Raw genomic sequence first — 26708 nt, 5'->3', positions numbered from 1 at the left:
TTCCTAAAACTGCCTGAAAAGTCCAGGCCCATAGGGAGACCCTTACCCAGGGCAACCTCCATACCGATGTGGCCAACAGGCCCACAAAGCCAAAACCACAACGCTTGACCTCCATATCTTCAGGCAGGAGAACAGCCTCCATCTACTGTAAACATCCAGCCGTTCCAGGGAATGAATGAACCTAGCAGTGGCTCACACAGAAACCCTGGCCAGTGGATTGGAGCAGGACCTGCAGTGGGGAGTAGCCAGGGCTCTGACCCTCACAGGCTTCTCCAAGGAGCCAGCCTGTAGGCCCCAAGAACCGCCTGGAGGTCAGCAGCCAGCCAGGAACACTATACTGACAGTGACAGTCTCCCCTCCAGACCCAGGGTCCACTGTCCACAGCCTGAGACCCCAGCTATTCGGGGAGCAGGTGTGGGGCCCACACCAGGCTCTGTAACTCTTCTTGGCCCTTTTTAGTGCCCCACCCGGGGGGGGGGAGGAGTCCCCTACCATCTGATCTTGCATAATAGCACATGGGTCCTGACAACCCTCTCCCTGGACTCCTCAGGTTATGCTGCCCAGGTAAGCAGGCTCTAGTCAGGTGACTTTATTTCTAAAATAAAAAAGTATGTGAGAGGCAGCCAGCTGACCAGTGAGGAAGAGGCAACGTGGGTCTGCCCAGCCGGGGCTGGAAGGTGAGGGCTCCCGGGTGCTCTGTCCTGGAGGCGGCTAGGGGAGCGAAGGCCCAGGGGGCAGCACTCTAGACCCCCATCCTCCAGCCGTTGGCTTTGAGTTCCTTGTGAGCTCCCCTCAGTGCTGCGATCCGTGGCTGGCACTGGAAGGGAGAGAGTCCGGGAAAGCAGGAAGGGTGGTGACGGTGGCCTCAGAAACCTTTGTCTATGCTCAAGGTGCGGCGTGTGACGTGCTCCAGCTCCCCAGACACGTAGTCCGCCATGCTGATGCGGTAGTGTGCCAGCATCTTCAGCATCAGCCGCAGATTCAGCCACCACTGCTCCCGTGGCATGCGGTGCCTGGGTAGACAGATGAGAAGCTGAACCCCGCAGTCCCATAATTCCGGTGTTATTGTGACCAGGGCGGTATATGGGACACATCTGGGCACCCCATTCCTCTGGCCGGGGGGGGGGGGGATGCTGCTGAGGTGGAGCCAGGTACAAGAGCCACAGGCTAATCAGCCTGCTCATCACAGACCCTCCCAGACGGCCCCGCTTTGGTCTTAGAACACCCTGACAAGACTCCTGCCCTTTAAAGTCTGACAAGGGTCCTGTCCAGGGACGTTCTGGGCCTCCCGGGATCCTCCTTCCCCATGCAGCTCCAAAAGGACTTACTCAAAATCAGTGTCTTTCTTGAGCTCTGTGACCGGACTGAAGGCCACCACCTTCTTCCGCAGGCCGATCACACAGGCCGAGTCCGGAGCATTGGCGAACACCCGTCCTATGGAGACAGACATGCGGTGGGCAAGGCCATGCCCCCAGAGACCCTCACAGAGCCATGTCGGGCCAGCTCACCCCACCTACCTTTACGGTAGACATCCCGCAGTTTTTCCGACATCCACAGCATGGCCTTCACCCCCAGTTTGGTCCCGTAGTTCCGGTCGAAGGGGGTTGGAGCACCACCCTAGAAACACAGGCAAAACTTTATCCCTGGAGCTAGTCAAGCCCCAAAGGAGACTGGACACAAAGGGGGCCCTAAGCCAGCACATGAGCCGTGACTGTCTCCTTGTGTTCTTGCAGTGAGCATGACCACTTCTGACCTCTTGCCATCAGGCCTCTTCCTATAACCTGGAGGGTCTTAAAGTACAGCCTAGAAGCCATTCCATTCCAGAGACCAGAAATGACCCCTGGGACTCAGGATCCATAGGCAAACGGCCCCACCCCAGGCCTCCTGAAAGCCAGCACAAGCCAATAGGGTTTATTTAGTAGGTGAGGGATTAGGCCAGGAGGACATAATGGGATGACAGAAGCTTGGGCCACCTCCCAGAAGATGAGGGCTCAGCCCAAGTGCCAGGCTTGGGTCTCAGTCCCACAGTCTTCTCTCAGTGAAGGAGGGATGAGAACATTCTCTATCCCAGAGTGCTGAGAATGAGAACAGCTTGACAAGCACCTTCTCGGGGCATGCATGAAGGACATTATCTCTCTCTCTCTCTCTCTCTCTCTCTCTCTCCCTCTCTCTCTCTCTCCTGGGTCCTCCCAGGACCCCCAGAGAAGAACACGGGGATGGAGATGGGAATCCAGCAGGTAAGTACTCCCAGGGCCGGGGAACCACCCTCCGAGTTGGTTGTACCTGCTGCAGGTGGCCCAGCACGTTAGTCCTGCAGTCAAACACACCCCTGCCTTCCGAGGAGTACAGGTTGTACAGGAACTCCGTGGTGTAGTGTTCGTGGCATTTCTCATTCCTATGGAGGCACACAAGGCGGTCGAGGCTGCCCCAAGTCCGGGTTCCCCAGGCCAGGCACAAGTGGAGTGGGATAGGTGAGGAGGGTGGCAACTCCCAGGCTCTGTGCCCTGCCTGCCCGGCACCCGCAGCAGCCTCACCGGAGCACCAGGCCCCTCTGGATGTCTGTCTTCATCTTCTCTGTCATATGCTCCACGTTGGCCTGGGAAGGAGAGGAGGTGAGTGACGAGGTGGGAAGAAAAGTAGGGTACGTGGGACCCAGACGCCTCAGTGGGAGGGTGAGGCAAGGAGGCGGAGACACCACACGACTCCCAAAAGGTGAATGCTGTCGCTCATGCAGTGACTCCCATCCTGAGCCGTCTGCTTCTGTCTCAGGAGGGGCCTGGCCAAATTCACCGTTAGCTGCAGAACACAAGAGCGGGACCAGGCTCACCTTTAAGTCATGAATGTTGAAAGGGTCCTCAAAGACGTAGGCAGCATCAGCACCCACGGCAATGCCTGTCACCGTGGCTAGGTAGCCGCAGTAGCCTCCCATGGTCTCCACGATGAACACACGACGCTTTGTCCCCGAGGCTGACTGCTTGATGCGGTCACAACTCTGGAGGGATCAAGGGAGTGGTCAGAGCCCAGCATGGCAGCTAACTACTATAATCCCAGTAGTTGGGAGGTTTAGGTAGAACTACTCCAAGTTCAAGGCTAGCCTGAGCTATATAGTGAGTTCTAATCCAGCCTAAACTATAGAATGAGACCTTTACTCAAAAGCAAAAGGGCAGGGAGGACAGATAAAGTCCTCTATGACCATCCCTCTCCCTTCTATGGACCATAGGACACTGTTGCTCCCACGATACCCATAGCTGGATAGGACAGAGCCTGGGCCACCTCCACTGGGTGTGCACAGATTCAGGGGCTCACAGTTGGGGGTACAGACAGCAGCAAAAAAACACTTTTGGTTATCACTGTCATCCCATGGGCAGGGGCTAGGGGAGCCACGAAGCCACCCACCCATGGCCTGACTGGACTCTCCAGGACACCTCACCTCCATGGCAGCGTTGACGGCTGTGTCTGAACCCAGGCTGAAGTCAGTGCCGGGCACATTGTTGCTGATGGTGGCCGGAATGACACACATGACGATGCAGAGCTCCTCATAGCGCCCCCGTGCCTCCACCAGCTGCAGCACACCCTCGTAGGCCTGCGGGGCAGAAAGGGAAGGAAGGCGGGGGCGGGGCCGGGTGAGGCAGGGTTCCCCCAGGGCTAGGGAGCCATCTTGCCCTGCTCCCATTGATGGCTATATCTGATCCTAGGTTGGCACGGTCTACTCCCACCTGAGAGCTGGATGGAGGCCTGAAGCTGTCTAGAGACACTAGTACTACCAGAAAATCAGGATCCTACCCAGCGTTCACGTTTATCATTTGGCAAGGACTCACCAAGCACCAGGGCACGGCATCAATGCACCTCCCCCCAGGCCTCGTTCCTCCTCCTCTCCTCTCTACCTCCTTTTCTAGGCCTTCTATTCCCGTCTCCCTCGTGATTTCCTAGCACTAGGCTAACTGTACTTCAGAAGGTAAAAACTCCAGCCCCAACCCTACACACGACAGCTTTGACCCTTTGGCTGCCCCAACCCAAGGCCCGTGTTGGAGGTCGCACTTCCAGCCCTAGGGTACAGCAGCACCCATAGCGACCCAAGATGAGAAAAGAAGCCTCACCTCAAAGCCACCAATAACCAGCAGAGCATGAATGTTGTAGGCGCGGAGGTTCTCCACAATGGCTTCCAGGTGGAGCTTGGGTAGTGTCCTGTGGTTGGAGATACATCAGCCTGGAGAGGGGCATGCAGCTCACCAAAACAAGAGTGGGTTCACCTCAGAAAATACGCGGCTTGGCCTTTCCCAGAGTCGTAGATCAGTCACCAAAGGGCCCCTCAGTGAGGCTCAATGTGGGATAGAGATTTGGGGGCCAGCATGAGAGGCCTGGGTGCTCACTCAACAACCTCACTGGGCATTGGCTAGCCATAGCCAACCCTCTGCCTGGCAGCCTACTCTGGGTGTCCCTTCTGGCTGAGGTTGGTAACAGGAAGGGACGCTTTCTCCAGCCTTTGTAGCTCCACAGACTTGGACTGGACAACTTTCCACCACCACACAAAGTGACCACACCACCCCATGTCAATTCTGTGGAGGACTTTGAACCCATCCTAAGACTACCAGACCTTGAGATAAAAACCACAGCCACAGCCAGAAGGAACAACCCATCTCTCATAAGGGACACATATGCTCCAGCTGCCTTCCTACCGGGTCCCCACACTGCAGGGCAGGCATGAGAAACTGGGCAGTGCCCTCTGCCTGGCTCACCTAGGGCTATAGCCCCAAGGCGCCAACTCCCAACTTCAGGACCAGTCTCTACCTGCCCCATCAGCAAGGCTGCACACCATCCAGGAAGCAGCTACTCACCTCTTGGTCCCCAGCACTGAGCCACCGCGCCCCAGCCAGCCTGCCACATCGTGCCAGCTCACTTCTTCCACCTGCCAGGAAAAACATGGCTTCAGGAAGGTGGCCCAGTGTGACCCCTCAGGTAGGGGACACACTCTGTCAGTGCTGGCATCTCTCAAAGCAGGGGTCTGCGTCTCAGGGCTGACTAAGAGGACAGAGTGCCATAGTTCCCACTCCCAAGGCAGCCAGCCCCTCTCCAGGGACTATCAGCTTTCTTCACGTCCCTGAACAGGAAGGACTGTTGTACTTACACATCCAACAACACCCTTCAGATCTCTGAATGTGAGTGGCTGAGTCCAGGGCCCCAGCCATCACCTGCATCACCAGGACACCTACCTGACCCTTGGCCAGGCCTTCGAAACCATCATGCACGACATACACCGTGTGTCCCTCGGAGATGCCGGTGCGCACGGCTGAACGCACAGCCGCATTCATGCCAGCAGCGGGCGCTCCCACGTTCAGGATGGCCAGGGAGAAATTGGACTTCACGGAAAAACAGAAACGACAGATGGAACCCTAGCCAGCCACACCCCAGCCCCAGACTCGGAACTCAGCTCCCCACGAGGCAGGGTAGCAGTGGGGCAGGAGGAAGCGGAAGATGGGCTCCACCCTCTTCCTTACCTTCTCCTTAGAGATCTTCTGGTGAGCAAGGAGCTTGTAAATTTTCCAGTTGTTCTCGAAGCTCCTAGAAAAGAAGGAGACGATAAAGCCCACAGCCCCACATCATCCCTGCAGCCGCACACAGCCATGAACTCAGGGAGGCATGGGACCAACAGCTCAACAGTCAGAGCAGGGCACGGGCACTCATGTGCGTCTGACAAAGGCCCTGGCCTGGGCGTTCGGCCAGAATATATTAGTCGGGCCTGTGGGGCCAGGTGCCTGTAGGAGGTGGCACCCCATGCCACCAAGAACTAGAGTCTGCATACCTGCTGGCCCTCCCTGTCCTCCAGTAGAGCACATCCAAAGCTGGCTGTGACCTCTGTCCATCCTGCAGTACTACCCCCCCCAACACCTACACCCTGGCACAGCAGCCCCACACTACAGTTGGCACCGCCATCACAGGCACTACCCTCTCCTAAGCTCCTCCAACAGTGGGTACTAGTGCAGAGTCCCAAGGGGAGCAGGACCCAGTGCGTGCAACGCACTGTCAGCAAATGCAGGTCCCGGCTCACCCCCACCTCCCCACTGCCCTAAAGGCTAGCTACCCTTACCTGCCACGGAGCTGGATGGCCTCGTCGAACCTCTTCTCATCCATGGCCTTTTGCACTTCCTTTGTCTTAAAGAGAAAAGGGAGCTGGGTGGTCACAGAGGCCAGACTGCACACACACACCCAGACTGCCAGGCTCGAGAAGGGACTCTTATCCAACACCTTCATGTCCTAAGCCCAGTTTTCAGGAAGCCCAAGAGGCCCACCTGGCCCCAGACATGAATCCTCCCCTACTAGGGACAAACCAGTCATGTGCTTCACTGTGCCTCAAACCCCTCAGAGCCTGGAGAGCCCTGGGAATGGGAGGATTCCCCACCCCACCCCCCAAGACATATAACCAGTACCTAGCATGGCCTAAAGCAGGGCCAGGCATGGTAGATTTCCTAAGAGAATCAGGACCAAGCCTCCCCCCTGCCTCCAGCATTCCTAGTGTACCCTGTCTACCTGCCCCCAACCACAGAGCCCAAGTCAGCATCTCCTAGCTTGGCCTCACAGTCCTTCTGCTTTTATGTGTGCTCTATCCTAGGGTCCCTGCTCTGGCTACCCTAATGACCACCCCCCAACCTGCCAGAGCTGTACCCAGTATTCCATCCTTCTCCTTTCCACCATAATCCCAAATACCTAGTTACTTACCCAATACCACCGCCCCCAAGAAGCTGAGGTCTCGCTGTCCCTGCTCCCTGCGTACACGTGTCCACTCCCAGACTTCCCTCTGACCAGCTTCTCCACACTTTCTGAAGTCCAGAAACCCCTTCCTCCCCCACTGCGACCCCTGTGTCCCACCCTCTAATATACACAGAAGCAGAGGACTCAAACGGAGGCCCTAAAGGGACGGCAGCACTCACCACTTGCACACACTCCATGAGAGGTAGCCGCACAGACTGGTTCCCGGAGAGGCTGACCACACAGGCTGGTGTGTCGGGTGTGGCCTCCAGCAGAGCCATCACAGCCTCCATGCCCATCTTGCTGCTCTGCACACGAGAGGGGACAGCATGGTTCAGGCTAGCTACAGCTCACCCCACGCACGCAAGTGCACCCAGTCGTCCATCCGCTCTGCAAACTGGCACAGCCCTCTGCGGATGCTCACGCCCCAGCTTTCTCAGCCTCCACCACGCTGGTCCAGGCTCTCACATCAGGGTGCCTTGGCATGAGCTACAGTCACAATGGCCAGTCAGGCCCCATCAGAGTCCCCACAGCCTGGCTCGTGGGCCTGGTAGGAGGGCTTGCTCAAGGGCACTTGGGCTGAAAGTGGCAGGGAAGGACAGCCAGGGCTCCAGGGCTCCTCCACAATGTTCTTCACTTGGAGCCTCACGTCACACTCTCCTGATATATAGCGGTGATTAACGCGGGCTGATAGGCCGAGACACCCAAAATGCCAAAGAACTGCGCTACAGGGGGACAGACCACAGCTTCAGGTTCTGGTACAGCACAGAGAACAGTCAGACAGACAGACAGGAATGAAGGACTCATGAAAGATCTGCTCCTCGAGCAGGTGTCCCCTGGCATTATCCAGTAGACATTTGGACTCAGAACTGGCATAAGAATGCTAGCACTCTGGGGGCTGGAGAGATGGCTCAGTGGTTAAGAGCTCTGCCTGCTCTTCCAAAGTCCTGAGTTCAATTCCCAGCAACCACATGGTGGCTCACAACCATCTGTAATGAGATTTGGTGCCCTCTCCTGGCCTGCAGGGATACATGCAGGCAGAGTACTGTACACATAATAAATAAATGTTCCTTTGGCCTTTGCCTCTGCCTAGGCACCTCGCACTCTCACCAGCATTTTAGATCTTGGTGGGGTGGTATTGGCCTTGTGCCCAAGTCTTGGACTCCCCTGGCCTCTTTAGAGACTCAAGTTTCATGTAGGGTGCAGGAGAGGCCCCTTTCCATGGGTCTCTGTCCAGTTCTTCCATACAGCCAAGGGAGATGGCATACTGGGGTTCTTGGCTCAGCAAACTGGATGTGGTGTACCCAGGGGTCAAGCCAGCACCAGCTGGCCTCACATCTACACAGTCCTGACTGTCAGGAGACCTCTGGCACCGCTCTTCATAGACTACTAGCCCTCACATGCACAGTCTTGGACATGCATCGGCCTTCATGGCCAAGAACCTGTTTCCTTTTGGCTCTGATATGATGTTCATTCAGCAGCAGTCTCAGAAGGAATCTGGAGCAGCCAAGAGACAGCCAGCTCAGTCCGTGAGCATGCACACACATGTGCGCACGCGCGCACGCGCGCGCACACACACACACACACACACACACACACACACACACAAACACATACACACGATATGGCCCTGCACAGCTTTTGAACATACCAGAACTCTGTCAAAGGCTGAGGGTGTCCCTCCTCGCTGCACGTGGCCCAGCACGGTCACTCGGGTGTCAAAGCCCAGCCTCTGAACCACCAGCTATGTGTCAAAAGAGCAGAAGATCAGTCGGGCAGTGATGGTACACACCTTTAATCCCAGCACTCAGGAGACAGAGGCAGGTGGATCTCTGAGTTCAAGGCCAGTCTGATCTACGTAGTGAGCTCCAGGACAGCCAGGGCTACACAGAGAAACCCTGTCTCAAAAAAACAAAAGAGAGCAGAGGGTCTGCAGGCTTCTGCAGCAGTTGCTGCCCAGCTTTGTCCATGGGCCCAGTCTCCATGGTCCACTTGTATAGTCTTAGGTTTACAAACAGTCCTGAGGGTCCCTAGAACCAGTCTAAGAAAGATGCTACAGCATCCAAGCTTGGAGCTCATGTGAGTGTGAACGTGTATGTGAAGAACATGTGACCATGTGTGTGTGCATGGAGGGTCCATGTGTGCATGCATACGAAGGTACATCTGTGCATCCAGGACTGGTTATGTTTCATGGCCTACGGCCCTGGCTATTCAACACTGAACATACTCTCTGGCCTCTCTACTCAGCATCCACTGAACCCCTGTGGTTCAGGGGGCCTGGGTACAGACAGAATAGCAAATAGGTTAGAGTCCTGACACAGAATCAGAACATATGGGGACACAATCACTGGCAGAGGGGGCAGGGGCAAAGGTAGGAACACCAAGGCGGGGGGGGGGGGGGGCTGTGTTTTCGCGAGGGGTGCCCACCACCACCAGAGGCTAGAGGCAGGCTCTTCAGTCCCAGGTGTTAGTTCTGTTTAGTTTTGCTTAGCTTTGTTTGGAGATAAAAGTTCATTACAAAGCCAGGGCTAGCCTAGAATTTGTATGAATGCCAGGCTGGCACAGAACTCACATTCCTTCTGCCTCATGGGATTACAGGTGTGCAACACATCGGGCAAATCCACACTGTTGAGTGCTGAGTCTGGAGTGGAGGGTGGGGACCCATCACTTGGAGAGCTCACAGAACTAAGACCTAACACTGGGGTATTGAGGGGCCCAGCCAGAGACAGACTGAATGCAGTCAGGACCCAAAGGGTTGGGGCTCACAGTACAGAGGGACCATGACTTTCACCAGACCTGAATCTTCAGCTTCCCTGGAGACCCCAGCCAGCCACCCTACAACTGACAATGTCAAGAGGAGGAAGCAGCTCCCAGTGTCAGTTTCAGTCCAGGGAGGGGCCAACCCAGGACCAGCAGGGCCTCTGCAGGAGACACAGCTGGAGCCAGGGGACTGGAGAGGACATGTCGTGCCCCGGGAGGCTGCTGTACTCACATCCTTCACGTAGCTGGATGTGATGGGTTTTCCGTGCCGGTCGATGGCTCCCTCTGCGATGATAATGATGTTTAGTCGCGATCCGCGGCTCCGCGTCTATCAGAGACACTGGGCTCACTCTCCAGCCATGGACCACTCACATCATGTGGCCATGGGGACAGCAAGCCTCACTGGGGTCTAGGACACTATCTGCAACCCACTTGAGCAAGGGCAAGAGAGAGGGAAAGGGATCTGAAGTGCATGGCAGAGCCGAGGCCAGCCAACCAGGACCACACGGTCCTCGTGGAAGGCAGCAAGCAATAGGCTAGGTAGTGGGGACAGGGGATAAGCAGGTACTGGCTAGGGTGTCTGCAGGGGGCAGACCAGAAATAACCGTTCCTGCAGGTAGCTAATTAGAGACCCTCAGGTCCCTTCTCAGGCTGTTTCTGCATTCTTCAACGGGGAAACCTTCCAATGCCAACCAAAAGCCAGGGGTTCTGATCCACTCTCTACACCGGAACTAATGGGAGGGCTACACTTAGCACAGGGGACCCAGGAGGCCCAACAAGAGCTCTCCCTAGGTGAGTCAGTGTCACAAACTAATCTAACCATAACAGAGCACGCTTGCTCCTCTGCTTCTCCCTTCAGTGATCCGACAGACGAACCTTCATGATGCACCAGCCTGCAGGCTGTACTGACACCCAGAGCCTCAGTAAGGGCAGGGTGGAAGCAGCTCATGAGACAGTCTCATGGCACAGCCGAGGCTGACCTAGAATTGGTATGGCAGAGGCTGGCAGAGAACGCATGCTGCTCCTGCGTCAGGAAGCTGGAAGCAGCTTGTGAGAGACCCGGTTATAATCGAGGGCATTAGAGAGCTACAGGGAGGAGGAGGTGACGCTGGCATGAAGCCTGACCTCCAGGCCAAGGCTGCAGGCAGAGTCTAATAACCAGGCTCCTCCCCTCCCTTCAGCGTGAGCAATGGACAAGGCAGGAAACGCCTACATCTTCAGGGGAAAAGATCCAAAAACCTGAGGCTCAAGTCCATCACCTGACCCAGGCAGGTGAGGGCCAGGTACGCAGACCCCAGGTGCTCAGGCCCTGCCTGGCACTGCTGCCTTTATCTAGGCCTTGACCACTTTGTTCCACCTCCATCCTACCAGTAGCTTCTCTTGGGAAGGTTCTAGAAACAGGTCATGACCCCCCAGAAAGCTCTACTGTCTGGATAGGATGCATAGCCACAGGGAGGAAGTACTGGCTCTGTCCTGGTGGTCTGCCTCTCCAAAACAGGCATGTGTACACACACACACACACACACACACACACACACACACACACACAGAGTCACTGGGCAGACAGATAAGTGGGCCCCACCCTGTCTGTGTGGGTCCTCTGCAGAGCAGAGTATATACCTGCTTATGCCAGAGTCACCTCAGCTTCATCTCAAGAGCCATGTACCAGACTGCCTTTGTCTGCTCCAGACCAAGGGACCAGCCACCTTCCCCAGCTCTCTGGGACCTCTCTTACCAGGCACCCCATTTCTCTTGCTTCCAGGGTCCCCAAGTTAGGACCCAGCAGGCACCACCCACCGACACTTCTAGACACTTACTTCCTGAATCAGAACTTACCACCCTCAGGGGAGCACAGACCTGGTAGAAAAGTCCCCAGGCCCCTCACCTACCCTTTGGGCCTTTACAGGGTTACATTTCTTACAGAGTCATTGCTGAGGCCTGATTTATGAGGCCACCTCTCAGAGGCTGAGATCTACTGCCAGCACTCCAAGAAACAAATCTGCCATGCTCCCTGCACTGGCCACAGAGATGCCCAGACAGTGGTCTGAACATCTCTGCCCCCTGGCTCTGCCCACAATGGGTAGGACCGCTGGTGTGTCCAGCAGTCAGCACTGTGAACCTCACATCACACATGCAGAAGTCAGCAGTGTGGCCCTTCCCCAGGCCCATCCAGCCATCAGTGCTATGACCTTCCCACAAGCACGTCCAGAGGTCAGTGCCACGACCCTCCCAGATCCCCCAAAGGGTGCTGGCAGGTGCTGCTAAACCAGCGATTGAATGAACGGGGTCCCAGGGACACCTGCCTCTTAGATTCTCAAGTGGCTGAAGTAGAAATCCCTGTTAGCCACTCACCTCGCCCAGCCTCTCACACATGAAGTTCTCCCAGCCATCCTCAGGAGGTGCTTCAGGGATGAACAGCCAATCAGCCCCTGAGGCCAGGGCAGACACCAGTGCCAGGTATCTGGAGGAGCAGAGGGACCAAGCCTGCTCTGGGCCCCCTCCCTGTCTCTATCTTCCCTGGTGCCCACCAGGGCTCCCTCATACTCTTAACATTAAGTGACCAACTGGTGCATTCCAGACACTATGTGTCCGCACCCCACTGTCCCCAGCAGCCCCCAGGTGCCCCAGCACTCCCCGCCGACTAAAGCCAGTCTCCTTACCCGCAGTGACGTCCCATCACCTCCAACACAAAGGTCCTCTGGTGGCTGCGGAGACAAAATGAGTGTGGATAACAGTGCCAGGTCTCGTAGGCCACACATCTTAATCCACCAGACTATACCAAGAGGACGGGGTGCTGACCGAGGACCGTGCCCACCTCCTTATGCCCAGGGCTACCTGCTCCCTGGGCTAGAAAACACCCATCAATATTCGAGACAGTTCTCAACCATCCTGAGAGCCTGGTCCTGATCCAAACCTGGTGACCCCTGGTTTGAACCCAAGCATCCCCTTCAGGGGCACCACCACCCTGGAGTACAGTAGCCTCTGACAAGTAGGGTGCACTGCCAATGTCGCACTGACACCTAGAAGGGTGGGGGCTCACCCAAGCATCTCCTTCAGCAGAAGACACCGGCCTAAAAGCCAAGAGTTAAAGATACCACTATAGAGCCCACTGGCTACCGGCTCCACTGCCCCTACTGTGGCAGCCCCCGTGAGGCCAACTTCACTACCACGATGGGACAGAGCCCCCGCCCCAGCGAGCCTTGTTAGCACAGGTCCCCACTTACCTCTGGGCAGTGGTGGTGATGGCGTCAATGACCTCCATAATGCGGTGAAGGGCTGAGTCCGTGCCGATGGTCATGTCGGTCCCGCAGAAGTCATTATCAATGGAGCCCACCAGCCCGGCGATGCTCAAGTGTGCATACTTCTGAGCCGTGGACTCTGAGATCTTACCTGCACCAGAGAACCACAGGCTTGGTGAGGGCTGCGACCTGACCAGCTGCTTCAGCCATCACACCTTTTCCTCCCTCATCCACCATCTATAAGAAGGGGTATAGCCCAGCAGGGCCCCAAATGCCTCATCACCCAGTAGGAAGCCTCTGGGGAACCATGGGGGACCCCTGTGTTCCAGGAGACACAGAATGGCTGAGATGTCACCTTCCAAGCGGCAACCTTGGGCCTTGAGCCAAACGTCACCCGAGCCAAAGCTACACCTCTGTGTCCCACACCAGACTCTCTTAGGACTCAGTTACGAGCACGGCCGTCACATGACCAGGAACATGCTATACTAGAACACGGGACACCACCTGTGATCTCAAGGGTTCTTTGAGGCCAGGAGCGGTGGGTTCATGCTGACCTGGCCACCAGGGTGACCACCCCACATCAGAAGCTGTCCTGGAAGAGATGACCTCCAGCTACCTCCAGAGCCAGGTAAGAGCCAGCTGTACACGACCTACCTTCCTTCACCAGCTCCTCCAGGAGGCTGCCCCACTCGTTGCGGAAGATGTTGGCACCCGTGAGGCTGCCGTCCCCACCAATGACACACAGGTTGGTGATGCCATGTTGGAGTAGATTGTAGGCTGCTGCCAGGCGTCCTTCCCTCGTGGTGAAGGCCTTGCAACGGGCACTGCCAATAATGGTGCCACCCTGCACGGAAGAGGAAGGGGCCTTTAGGTGGGGTGGCAGAAGGTCTCAGGAGGCATCAGAGAGATGCCACTGCTGGGCAAGGTGGACCCCACAGAATTAGAGTGAAAAGTCTCTAGAACCTTGTGTGATTCCCCCTCCTCTCTGGCCTTTCTCCTTAAGTCCAAAAATTTGGGTCTGGGGAATATCCACAAATCTTAGAACTAGAAAGAACACACATCACATGACACACACCACACACCAGAACAGAACCATCCCTGTCTCCACCCACAGCCTCCCTGGTCTAGACTACTGCCTCTTGTGTGTGTCTGTCTGTCTGTCATTTGACATGTCTATGTGTCTGTGCACCCATGAGATCTCTGTATCTGAGTGTCTATGCGTGTGCACACCCACACATGCTCACACACTGCTGGGGTGGGAAGGAGCCATCTGACTTCAAGCCTCACCAGCTGGATGATGTTGGAAACACTGAGCCAGTTGGCTGGCTTGATGTTCTCACCTCCTTCCACAAGGCCCTCGTAGCCCTGAAAGCAAAGACGGACGGATGAGATTACAGCCCCACTGTAGCCAGCAGTACTGTGCTCACCGCAGTGAGCTGGCTCTAGGAGCCCAGCCACAAACCCTGCTGCTCACAGGCCCAGCAGCCGATGCCAGACTCCAGGCATGCTCGACATGCCCAGGAATCCATTACTACAGAGGAAAACACTCAGTGCAAGCTCATGGTACAAGCAGACACCTAAGGACTGCCCCCAAGCAGAGCTCATATCATTGCATCCAAATAGGAGAGACAAGGCCAGGACACAGAAGCCCCTAGGGAAGCCTGACGTCCTTCAGAAGAGATCTGTCCAGTGTGAGTGGTGGAAATGACCCAGCTGTGGTCTGAGGGGACTATGAGAGCTTCCTGCTACGCGACAACATAGTGTGATGCCCTCCCCTACCCATGGACATACATAACACCTAACTTCTAAGGCCAAAATCAGGCTGCCAGGGACATACACACACACTACTTCCCAGGGGGACATGCATTTTTGGTGGAAAGGCCCATACCCAAGGGAGAATTCACAAGTCCCATGGATGTGGGGGCAGCCGCAGAAGACAGTGAGTGTCCTATGTGTCCCCAGGTACTTGTGGCCAATCTTCACCCCAGAGCATAGCAGCGCAGGGCAGTACACCCCACAGTTCTAGACTGCACTTATTTTTCATGCTGGAGGTTATGAACCGGACCCTCGTGGGAATTCCACTTGGCTTCTTTACTGACCTCCGCTGCTGTTCATCAGACAGCAAGGTGCCGAGTGCCTCTACCACAAATGCTGTCTGTGGGTTTTATACATGATGGACATGGGTAAGTCTGATGGTTTGAAAGAAAATGGCCTCCAAAGGGAGAGGCACTATTAGGAGGCATGGTTTTGTTGGAAGAAGTGTGTCACTGTGGGGGCTGGCTTTGAGGTCTTTTGTTCCTGTCAGTCAGCTTTCTGTTTCTTACAAGATGAAGGATTCTCAGATACTCCTCCAGCACCATGTCTGCCTACACGCCACCATGATTCCCCAGCACAATGATAATGGACTGAACCTCTGAAACTGTAAGTTGCCACCCCAATTAAATACTTTCTTTTATAAGAGTTGCCGTGCTTACGGTGTCTCGTCGCAGCAAGACAGTAAGACAAGACGGACAGCCTCTACCATGTAGTTCAAACTCCTCAGGGGACACTCCTGGCCTTTCAGCACCAGGGAGAAGTGGGCATGCCATGCTTGGCCTGGGCCGTCCAGCTCAGCTCTGGCCTGTGCTCCTCCCTAGCTAAGTGGTAAGGCCCCAGAGGGTGCATAGGAAACATCACAGTGAAGGGTCAGCTCAGGCCCCAGAAGCCACAAAAGCAGCTCTGCCTCCACCCCTGGAATCCAACCAGAAGGTTCTCAGGAGCCACAGGAGGACAAGGCACCCCGGCCTGAGGAGTAAGTAGCTTTTCCTAGCTCAAGCCAGGCCAACTGCATCTCCTTTGGGCCCCTAAGACCTCCAGCCGTGAAAGGAAAAAAGTGGGACCATTAATTAATGTGTAAGCCCCAAGACATCAGACACCACTGGTAAAACAAAATCACCTGCTAAGTGTCAATAAGAATTCCCGAAAAGAAGCTGTATGTGTGGGAGGCCGATTGGTTAGAGCAGCAGGGACGTGGGAATGGTGGACTGTTGCCGGCCCAGAGGCCCATCACTGCCTTGCCCATCCCAGTATCAGAACTAACATCCTGCGTCTAACAGATAACAACCTCTGGGAATCCATTAGCTGAGCAGACCACCAGCTTCCACTGGCCCATCAGACAGCACCTGAGCCCTATAGAAAAGCTCCCCCATATCCTGTTACCGCCTCTCTGACATCCCCCCCCCACCACCAATGTATTTTAGACTGGCCTTGATTTATGCCTTTCTTTGTTCTGTAAAACTGTGACACTTCATGAAACCACTCCCGTATTGCAACATGGAATTTGGGGGAACTTAAATCTATGTTTCTGGCGAGCGGTGGTGGCACATGCCTTTTAACTCCAGCACTTGGGAGGCAGAGGTAAACAGGTATCTGTGAGTTCAAGGCTAGCCTGGTCTACAGAGTGAGTTCCAGGGCAGGCTCCAAAGCTACAGAGAAACCCTGTCCCTGCCTCAAAAATAAATAAATAAATAAATAAATAAATAGATCCCTTGAGGATCCCTCACCGATACTCCCCCACACTCTTAAGGGTTCTTGGTTCTGTTTAAAATGTCTCTTTTTAACCCCATCGGCTTCACACTGGCTCTCTCTGAAATCCCTCTCTACTTGGAAGTAGGGATTCTTGGTGCAGTCTGTGTAGAGATCTCTGAAGAGGAAGGGCACTCTGCAGGGCCCTGCAGTGATGGAGAGGGGCAGCATCTCTGTCCTTCCCTCTCTGCTGCTGCTGACCACCGTAAAGTCCAGAACCCTCTCCTCCTCGGGGACCCCAAGCCGAAAGGTCCAAGAGAATAAAGCAGCCCCCACTTACTTACACAGTCATTAGAAGACCTCCACCCATAAGGACACGAGAGAGAACTCATATTTATGTATTTATTTGGCTACATATATCGGGCTAATCCCTTAACTCACAGAGATCCTCCTGCCTCTGTAGCTCGAGTGCTGGGATTAAAGGCACATACCACACACACCTGGCCTTCTGTATTCCCACTTCACCGAAGAGGCCAGGATCCTGAGGAAAGGGACTTCACATATGGCTTGGACCCAGTTCTCCCCATTGGGTGCCCCCGTATCCTCAGATCACCAGCCACAGCTGCCAGGCTCCGGTGCCTCAGATCTCTGAGATTCCACCGCAGTATTTGCAGGGTGCCCCCCCCCCCCCCGACCCATCCAAGCCTGAAGCCTGCACTCAGAGAGGGAGCAGTATCTTCTGCACTAGGGGGAGCCCCCACTATCTCTCCCTCCCCCACATCTGTAGAGCAGAAGACTAGGCATGGCCCTGCCATAACTTGGGGCCAGGGCAAAGGCACAAGGACACACCCAGAAGCCAGAGGGAGAGGGAGAGGCAGAGGCCCTATGAAGGGGCAGAGCAACAGCAAGGGTTGGATACATTGTATATAAAAAGAAAAACAATGTAACCCACAAGATAATAAAGGGAATTCCGGAGCCTGGGGGAAGGAGAAGGAAGACAAGACACTCAGGGAGAAGGTGGGAAGAGGAAAAGAGAAAATGGCTCACACAGACTGCAGTGTCCACCGGAAGCAACAACGTCAGGGAGCCCCTCACCCTGACCTTGCCTTCTATAGGCCACAATGATAGAACGGATCAGGATAGACAGTGTAGCCCAGGGAAGGGACGGGGTTCTGCCCCTAAGGCTCTATGCTGAAAAAACCTGGGGAGATGGATCGTGCTACTGCACAGCATAGGTAGGGCCTGGACCCTCCCGCATTGATCTTGTTGTCCTGGCTGGTCTCCTAGCGACCTTCCTTCCATAACCAAGGCCTCCATCATTGAGCAATGCCCAGCAGTGGCTATGGGACAAGTATCAGTGGGCACCAACCCTGTAATATGTCTCATTCTGCAGATGCCTTGGCTCAACTCCCTTTCCCCAGACAACACACATCCCATTAGTCCAGGTCCAGACATCTGAAAGCTTCCAAGGTGACCAGAACAGAACACACTGTCCTATACCACAGAAAAATGTGTTTCATGTAGGTGCACACAGGTTACCTCAGCATAGGCTCCTCCCACCTCACCCCCCACCACACCCCCACCACACATGGCCTTACCTCGTAGATGAGGAAGACTTTGGCCCCCACATATATGCCCATGCGAGTCACAGCCCTGACAGCAGCATTCATACCTGTAAGGGAGTTGGAACACGTCATTAGTCCAGGTAGAGAGAACTGAACACTCACAGGGCACCCTCATCCCAGTGGGCTCGGAGCCAGGAAATTAGGGTCTGGCATTCAACTACTCCCCGGAACACTTAGAAAGCTGTGGAGGAGAGTGGCAGCCGCCCTTGGGTGGGCCTGGCTTCCTTTTACTCCTAGTCCACGGCTTCTGCTGCTCTCTCTATCCATGGCAACAGGAAGCCCTGGACTCAGCCAGCAGAGCCCCCATTCTTGCAGGCCCACAGAATTGGTGCTAATCATGGGGCCTAGGAACCATGAGAACAGCGGAACACAGAACGGGTCCAGACCTCTGCCATAGACTAGTGTAGTCTATGAGAGGGAAGGTGACATGGGCACCGAAGGTCATGCTGCCCGCTCTGGCCATACCCTGCCCTTTGGTCTCAGCGCCAAGCACAAAGGGTCACTGGATGTCCCTAGCTGAGAGGTTGCCTCCCCTGTCCTCCAACCTCAGACTGGAAATGCTGGTTCTGCTCTGCTTCACACTTGCCCAGGACCCACAGAAGGAAAGGGCATTGGTCCAGAAGTAGCAAATGCCTCTCCTCCCATAGCAGATGGAAGTATTATTGCTGAGGCTGAAGTCGGAGGGAGCGGGAACATTCCACGCACCCGGAGAGCTGAGCACCAAGGCCTAGAAGTCAGAGGTGCCCAAAGCAGAGGCTGGGCATGGGCTGCTGGCTCCCCCTGCTCTCACCTGAGTGGGAGCAGCAAGGGAGATCGGGTTAGTAAGTCTGCAGCAGCCACCACTGTAGCCGGACCCTTACCAGTAAACCACAGCCTTGTGCCGATACACAGATTAATAGAAATGGGTTAATCTAAATGTAAGAGTTAGTTAATAAGAAGCCTGAGCTAATAGACTGAACAGTGTTGTAATTAATACAGTTTTTGTGTGATTATTCGGGTCAGAGTGGCTGGGAAACAAACAAGCAGTCTCTGCGTACACACCACCATGCCTCCTCCCTCCCCTTAGCCCAGGCCAGCAGGCCCAGTGGGTTGGGATAGAGTTTGGAGATGTCAGAGGAAAGGGACCCAGAGTCCAACCCCTAGTCACCTCTGGCTCCTGCAAAGGCCAGTGTCAGCTGACAAGGCCATCTCATCAGGCAGCTGGGTAGGGGGACAGCACAGGGCTATGTTACCATATCAGGTGCAGTGTACCCCTTCCTTGTAAATGACTTCAAAACACTAAAATAAAACCTACATTGAGTCCTAGAAACAATACAGGTGCCAAACCAAGCACTGCCCTTCTTGTTGAAACAGGACCCTTGCAATGGGACCTGGGAGAGTAGATGTTCCTGAGAACCCATAAGGAAGTTGCTTTGGCAAAGGGTTCCTGTTACTAATTCCTTTCTTCTTTCTTTATTTCCTTTTTTTGGAGACAGCGTTTCTCTGCATAGCCCTGGCTGTCTTGGAACTCAGAGTGCTCCTTCCTCTTGCCTCTGCCTCCCAAGTGCTGGCATTAAAGGTGTGCCCCACCACCCACTACAGACCAGACAGCTGCTGTTACTATTGAACCACTCTGTAGAGTGCCAATAACTGTGCTGACAGCCTAGAAGTCTGGGGTTGGAGGACAGGAAGACCCCTAAGCTTGGTGCATCCTTTGTGCTATGAACTGAGGCCCAGGTGGCAGGGTATGGCCAGAGGTGGCATCTTGGGTGCCCATATCACTGCTCTATATGCTAGACTGTGCAGAGGTCTGAGCCCCACCCTCTGTGTTCCACTGTCCCCACAATTCATTTTATAGGTAATCTAGAACTCATAGCAATCCTCCTGCCACAGTCTCCCAATTACTGCAATTATGGGCTTAAGGTACCACACCCAGCTAAAAGGTCTTTTTAGATGCCCTTTAATTTGCCTTTTCCTTCTCAAAATAAACTGGGCAAAGACCAGACCCAATCAAAGGGCCATCAGCAGAGGGAGGCAATTGTCTATCAGCTGGCACTCAGAGTGCCCTGTGCAGAGCCAAAGCCTGGTTCTACGTTTGCTATGAAAATAAATCTCAAGAGACATAACCTCTAGCAAAACAAGGTATTTTACAGGCACCAAGAGATGATCTTGGGCCTACCAGGGTGTTCTTCATCAGCTAACAGGCCTGCATCCAATCCCAGACCCAGCAATGCAGGCGGCTTGCGGCACAAACAGGAAATCAAGCCTACGCTGACCGCAGTCCAAGTTGTTCAGGTCCAAGAAAGGAGCTGGAAGAGATGGCCAGAGAACTGAGTGCCTACGCTGGGATGTGACTGAGGTCAGCCAGGCTGGTTTGTTGGTGCTGTCTTTTGGTTGATAGATTTTGTTTTGTTCTTCTACCTGTCGTTACCTTTAAACAAATTACTCTGTTCAAATAGACATTGGTGGACGAAACAGCCTTCCTCAGTTCCCTAGCACGACTCTAGGTCAACAGGAAGGGAAAGACTGGGGCCTGAAAACCATAGGTCTTCCTGCCTGGCTGGGAGGAAAAAGAGAAAACTTTTCATAGGCCAGCAGCATTGCCTGGGTCAGGCCAAAGGAGCTGGTCGTCTCTGGCCAGGCCAGGACTCTGGGTCTGGGCCCAGGTTGCCTCCACCAGTGAGGAGAACTGGTGTTCACATGTTCAGTGCATGCAGATGGGGCTCTGTGAGAGCATCTGGGTGTCCATTCTCCAGTTCTCATCAGTCAATGCCACTGAGGGCTCATGAGGCCACTATGGGCACACAGAAGGCAAGAGGAGCCCAGCAGCTGACTAGCCTGGGGAACACACTCACAGGCAGCTTCCAGCATTTAGGCAACAGACGGTGCCATTCTGCCACGACGTCAGCTGCTGCTCCTTGCCCACTGATACTGGCCCTACTCAGAGAGGATTCTGGGAAAGCCTGTGGGGAACTTGCCCTGGAGCCCAAGTGAAAATGTCAACAGGCTCTGCCTACCCTCACCTGACCAGGAAGGGACTCCTGAGTCTAGCCCCTCCACCAGCCTCCAAAACAAACGGCATGCCTGTCACCCTGGTGGCCATGGCCTGGCAGCTTCCTCAGAAGGAAGGCAGCAGGAACTCCACACCCACAGAGACCATGCAATATTACCATCTCTCAGACACTGAGAACTCCTTTGCTCAGACAGGCGCCTAAGGTGGACAGCCTATGCCTGCCAGAGCCAGGAGCCCTGCAAATGGGATTCAGGTTCTCCTGGCCTCGCTGAAGCGCCTGTCTAATGGGTGACGGGCCCAGTCAGGACCTCTCTTGGAGTCCCTACCATGAATGATTCTTCCTCAGGTCCCCAGCCCACTCTCAGTGCCAGCACTGAGCTATTATACTCTACTGCCACAGCCGTGAAGGAGGGTATGCTGGCCCAGGGACTCCACAGGAATCTGAGATTTCCAACAGGCTGGGAGTCCACACGACCTTTTCTGCCTTCCTGGGCTTGCAACCACGCTTTTAATAGGTGTTCCAGCTGCCGGCTCAGGGAAGCTAAGCCCCTCGAAGCCCACGTGTCTTCCTCAGTCTCTCCCCAACCCCAACCCCGTCCCCGTCCCCGCCCCCCCCCCCCCCCCCCCGCCCCGCCATTCCGTCAACTGAATGGCATTGCTCTCCAGCTGTGCCCAACTGGAATCAGAGACTTCGGCAATCAGCACGGAATCAGGCCACCAAAAGAGGGCCTGAGAGGAAGCCGTTCCTCCCAAGCCAAGCAGAGGCTGTGTGGACCCTGAGCAAATAACCATGGGGTGCTTGCCCTGTTACAGGAGTGAGAACAGATCTTCGCTAAGAAATACTCTGAACGTCCCTCTACCCCAACTCCCGCTCGATGTACTACTACTCTGTTCTCCACCTAGGCCTCCAGCCAAGGGACAGGAAACAGCCCAGGCGAAGGCACGTGGGCAAACCTGCCCTACCCTCACCCCATCCCAGTGCAGACAGAGTGGGAATCAGAGGCTGCATGGAGAAGGGTATAGGGTCCCTGGTCAAACTTCTGAGCTGTGGGATTCGTCCAGAACACCTCGGTGAGGTCCTGACACGTGTGGCCCAGAAAGGAGCAGCAGAGTGCCTTAGGTCTGCGTGCTGCGCAGACACACCCCCAAGCCGGGCGGACTTAACGCGAGGGCGGGGCATGCCAGGGCCCGTGGCCTGCCGCACGTACGCTAGCGACCTGGGGGTGGAGTCTGGGGACAGGGACCTGGAGCTGCGGTGCCCCCGAGAGAGGATGGCTGGCCTCGTATCTCCAGGTCCCAGGGCGAGGGACGGCGGACGAGCCGGAGGGGCCCGAGGACAGGCAGAAACCCCGGATCCACCCATAAACATGCCTTCGCGCCCCATCACCTTGCGCATCGCCACCACTGGTCAGCACTCCGATGGCCTTGCCAGCCCCCGACATCCGCAACTTCTCCAGGTCCACGGTGGCCATGGTGGCAGAGGAGACCGGGAGCCCGAGCTCCTCTCCCGCCGTTCTACGTTTCTAACCGCTGTCGCCTGTCCCCGCCCAGTGCCGCCGCCAGTGCGCTCAGTCCGTCCTGTCCCGCCCCTCCCCGGCTCCGCCCCCAGTGCAACGTTTGACTGACAGGCTCGGGGACCTGGTCGCCCCTCTGGTTGGCTGCCGGAGAGAGTGATGCGCCACAGCACTTAGAAGGGCGTAGCGCACTCCAGTTCACAAATGCCTGCCTACGTAGCAGTTCAGGAACCAGGGGTTCCCAGGCACGCAGTCAGACTCCCCAGCCACCCAGCAGCTACGACCAACGCCCCCACCCAGGGAATCCGCCACCCGTGCCTGACTGAAGTTTCTGAGCACGTGGAGTTCATAGTACGGGAAGCTGGTTTTACAGCTGTTTAAGGTGCAGTTAAAGGAAACCTGTAGCCAAGTCTCACGGGCATTTTAAATCCCACTTGGCCGGGATCCTGGGCATGCCCGGAGGTGCGGGTGTGGCTCAGGCGAACATTCCTCAGCAGCTCTTTGACTCCGAGTAAGGCTTGCCACAGCCTCCTTCGAGCTGGAAAAAAAAAAAAAAAAAAAAACTTGGAGTCACCCTCCGTTTTACCACAACTGCTGGATGTAACTGCGGGATTTAGGGGGAAACCACGTGATATCGGCTCATCATTACTTCAACGGGATTTGCTAACTCGTCCACCACCACAATCCTTACAGCCCGTAGAGAGCTTCTGGTTTGGGGGAGTGGCCTATGCGTGGGACAGAGAGTAGGGAACCAGTCCCCCAAAACTGGTTAGAGGGATTCAAAGCTGGTGGGAAACTGGCCAGATCCGGGACTCTAAGGAAAGGTACCCACAGTCCGGAGCCCTGGATCTGCGGTGCCATGGATAGGGGTGACCTGTGGGGATGAGGGCACCCGGGTGTGTGAGGGATTTATGAAAGAGCTACCATCTGATACTGATGGTTTATGCTTTTTGCCTACTTTTGTTATGTTTTTGTTGTTGTTGTTATTTTAAGATTTATTTTTGTGGCAGAGCTGTGGTGGCCCACCCTTTAATCCCAGCACTGGAGAGGCAGAAGCAGACAACATAGCAGGTTCTCTGGAGGGGAAAATGTTTTACTGGGGTGAAGGAATTATAACTTTCGGATAATAGTCATGTTGTAATCCCGAGTTTTACAGTATTTGGTAGAAAATACTAATATTTCATGTTTCTTATAATGGACTAGAAACCGGAAATGGAGCATAAAAGATATATAAATTAAGTTTCAAACCCCGGACAAAAGGCTGAGGTGCCTGTTTTACATATCAAAACGGGCCTGGTCACCAGGTTCTCCCAGCATCCCTAGGTCCCCACTCTCCAGCCAAGGGTCTTGGCTGCCCTTCCCCCAAAGGCTCTTCCCTATATAAACCAGTCATTTTGGCTACCTGCCCCTTCCTGGAATTTTGACCTCTGGGCTTCTGCTCCTGGTTCCCCTTTCTACCCCCCCCCCCCCCTTTGCTCCTCCCCCTCTCCTCACATGGCCCAGCTCCATCTGGTCATGTTATGTCCACTCTGGACTCTCCCTGTGCCTGCTTCTACTTACCCACGTATGGATAATAAACTTTCTACACCACCATACCTAGGAGTAGTCGTGATATATATATATGCATTCAATATGCAGGTTCAAGAGTACTCACAAGTAGCCCCTAGACCAACATTTTTGGGCATTACTTTTTTTTTTTTTATTTGATTTTTCGAGACAGGGTTTCTCCGTAGCTTTTGGTTCCTGTCCTGGAACTAGCTCTTGTAGACCAGGCTGGCCTCGAACTCACAGAGATCCGCCTGCCTCTGCCTCCCGAGTGCTGGGATTAAAGGCGTGCGCCACCACCGCCCGGCTGGGCATTACTTTCTTGTAATCTTAGCACCTATGTGTATATTCATGTGTGCCTTCCTGGGTTTTTGGTTTGTTTGTCTTTGAGACAGGGTCTCTCTATGTAGCCTTGAGATCCACCTGCCTCTGCAAAGTCGTGGCTCTCCTGGCTCCCACTTGTTCTTAAAAACACAGTGAGAGTCCTCTTCACACTCATTAGGACAGTCACTCGAAGTTCTTAGCACTCTGTAAATGACAAGGGCTGGCTAGGGATGGTGTAATTGGGGCCCTTAGGCATTGATGACAGAAAGTGAATGGCCTGATGGGGCCTCAAAACTTAAACTTAGACTTGCCATCTGGTGTAGGCCTGAGCTGCAGGACTTGCCCCCTTCTCCATGCTGGGGCGGGGGAGGGGGCTGCTGTCAGGTTCCACCTTGTGAAGCAAGTCAGAGGAGCCCCAGCTACTCACATGACGGCCGGAATCTGCGGGTTTTATTTATGGCATATGTGTTCCATTTCATGGACTTGGGAATCAGTAAAACCTGCAGCCCAAAGTTCAGGGGACTAGAGAGATTACGTCACCTCTGCTATCCAGAAGGCGGTGGGCGGCCTCCTGGGAATTAGCAATCAGCCAACTTTCCAACCGTTAGGAGCTAGTTACTAAACTCACAAGAGAAAAGGGATAAACCCCGCCTCTGGGAGAGCCCAGAGTGTGTGGCCCAGTTTCAAAACCACCAGCTGACCCTTCTAGGGCAGGCGCGTGCCAGGGCGGCTTGGATCCTAGGACACAGGCCAAGGTCAAAGGACTAAAAGCGGGCTGCGTGGAGGGAGGGGCCAGGGGTGAAGGTAGGGCGTGGTCACGATGAGGGCGGGGCTGAAGTGTGGCCCAGGCTTCTGGTTGGTGTTTGGAAACCCTAGAGTTGAGTGGGCTTGTAGTCAGGGAATGAATGAGTTCAGTCATCCTCCTTCTCACACTGGAAGAACCATCCAACTGTCAGACATCAAAGCCTTGCTCTGAATAACATCCCTGTCCTCACTTCTCGGCAGAACAAGGGCCAAGAAAGAGGAATTTCCTTAGACAGTTCTACTCAGGGCAAGTCAGGGACAGATTATTTTCTCAAGTTGACCTGGTCTCGAGTCAGGCAGGTTGATGTAGATTGCAGGGTTCAGGCTGGGTTGGTGCTTACCTTTCTCCTCGAGTAGCGTGCAGAGTGCCTTCCAGTACCATGAATGCTGGGCAGTAAGAGCGAAACTTCTAGTTAGACTTGGTCAGAAGCTTATCCATTTTTTCCATTGACTCCTCTCTCCTTCTTGCCCTAATTTGGAGTTTGGTGCACCCTCAGCAGTGTTCTGAGGTAAGGCGTTCTCCTGAGACCCTAAACTGTCTACCTGGATGCTTCATAGAAACATCCCATGCAGACTTGAGGGCTAACGGCATTTGCCCACAAGGTTGGGATGGCTTATTCAAAAACATCTTGCTCTCAGCCTTGCTGGAAAGGAATCAAGCAGTCATTCTAACTCTGTACCGCTGGCAAATGACACAAAAGTTTCTTTCTAAAAGCTGTAGAATATCTTCCCCCAGATGTTGTAAGTCACACTGGAAGCAGCTGACAGAGTGGGTCTACTTCCCGAACCTTCAATGAGTACGCAGGCCTTCCAGGTTCCTTGACTTCCTGACTGTAGACTGTAGGTGGAAGTTTCTGTCCCATCAGCAACTCCCAAATAAAGATGCTGAGACTTAATATTATTTATAAATGTGGCCAGGCAGTGGGGGTGCATGCCTTTAATCCCAGCACTTGGGAGGCAGAGGCAGGTGGATCTCTGTGAGTTCGAGGCCAGTCTGGTCTACAAGAACTAGTTCCAGTACAGGCTCCAAAGCTACAGAGAAATCCTGTTTTGAAAAAACAAAAAAAAAAAAGAAAGAAAGAAACAAAATAATAAATAAATAAATAAATAAATAAATGTTCGGTCAACAGCTCAGGCTTATTACTAACTAGCTCTTACATTCTTTACAATAGTTTTTGTTTGTATTTTATGCACATTAGTATTCTGCCACACTGAAGTATGTCTGTGTGAGGGTGTCAGATCCCCTGGAACAGGAATTATAGACAGTTATGAGCTGCCATGTGGGTGCTGGGACTTGAACCTGGATGCTCTGGAAGAGCAGCCAGCACTTCCAACCACTGAACCATCTCTTCAGCCCCTAGCTCTTACATTTTAAATGAACCCATATTATTTATTTACTCTCTGTCTTGTGTTGGTACCATTATCAACATGGCATGTTGATGTCCTGCTCCCTCTGTGTCTGGCAGGCATCTCCTCATCTCAGTCTGACTTTCCTGCCTAACTGTATCCTGTTCATCTATTGGCCAGTCAGTTAGTTTATTAAGCCAATCACAGTGGAATATATTCACACAGTGTAAAGGAATAGTCCACAGCACTGGACTGGTAACTGCTCATTTCTGCACCTTTCTGGATGCCTAGTATTTCTGCCTTGGATTTC

General features: G+C 54.3%; 1 protein-coding gene across 1 annotated transcript; it reads right to left on the bottom strand.

Moving 5' to 3' along the window:
* Positions 1–574: 574 nt before the first annotated feature.
* Positions 575–22429, bottom strand: Pfkl (phosphofructokinase, liver type). Its single transcript, XM_041634683.1, has 22 exons — positions 22252–22429; positions 17846–17919; positions 14031–14108; positions 13398–13587; positions 12729–12894; positions 12165–12209; positions 11857–11965; positions 9737–9832; positions 8396–8488; positions 6927–7052; positions 6086–6150; positions 5496–5559; positions 5211–5357; positions 4836–4906; positions 4098–4185; positions 3431–3583; positions 2828–2992; positions 2535–2596; positions 2284–2395; positions 1518–1617; positions 1329–1434; positions 575–1013 (listed from the first exon to the last, which is right to left on the bottom strand). Exons 1-22 carry the CDS (start codon positions 22334–22336, stop codon positions 866–868), a joined length of 2343 nt encoding a protein of 780 aa, XP_041490617.1. The 5' UTR covers positions 22337–22429; the 3' UTR covers positions 575–865.
* Positions 22430–26708: the final 4279 nt, after the last annotated feature.

This window comes from Microtus oregoni, unplaced genomic scaffold, assembly GCF_018167655.1.
Source record: "Microtus oregoni isolate MIOR12 unplaced genomic scaffold, Mior012 000046F_ref0000063, whole genome shotgun sequence".
Lineage (NCBI taxonomy): Eukaryota > Metazoa > Chordata > Mammalia > Rodentia > Cricetidae > Microtus > Microtus oregoni.
The sequence above is the reverse complement of the archived record's forward strand: the minus strand, read 5'-3'. Positions and strand labels throughout refer to the sequence as shown.

Coding starts and splice junctions, on each gene's coding strand:
- Pfkl (XM_041634683.1), bottom strand. CDS start 22,336: ATGGCCACCGTGGACCTGGAGAAGTTGCGGATGTCGGGGGCTGGCAAG. Junction 9,833..11,856: donor TGTGTGAGAGGCTGGGCGAG/GTGAGTGGCTAA, acceptor TGTCTCTGATAG/ACGCGGAGCCGCGGATCGCG. Junction 3,584..4,097: donor TGGTTATTGGTGGCTTTGAG/GTGAGGCTTCTT, acceptor TCTGCCCCGCAG/GCCTACGAGGGTGTGCTGCA.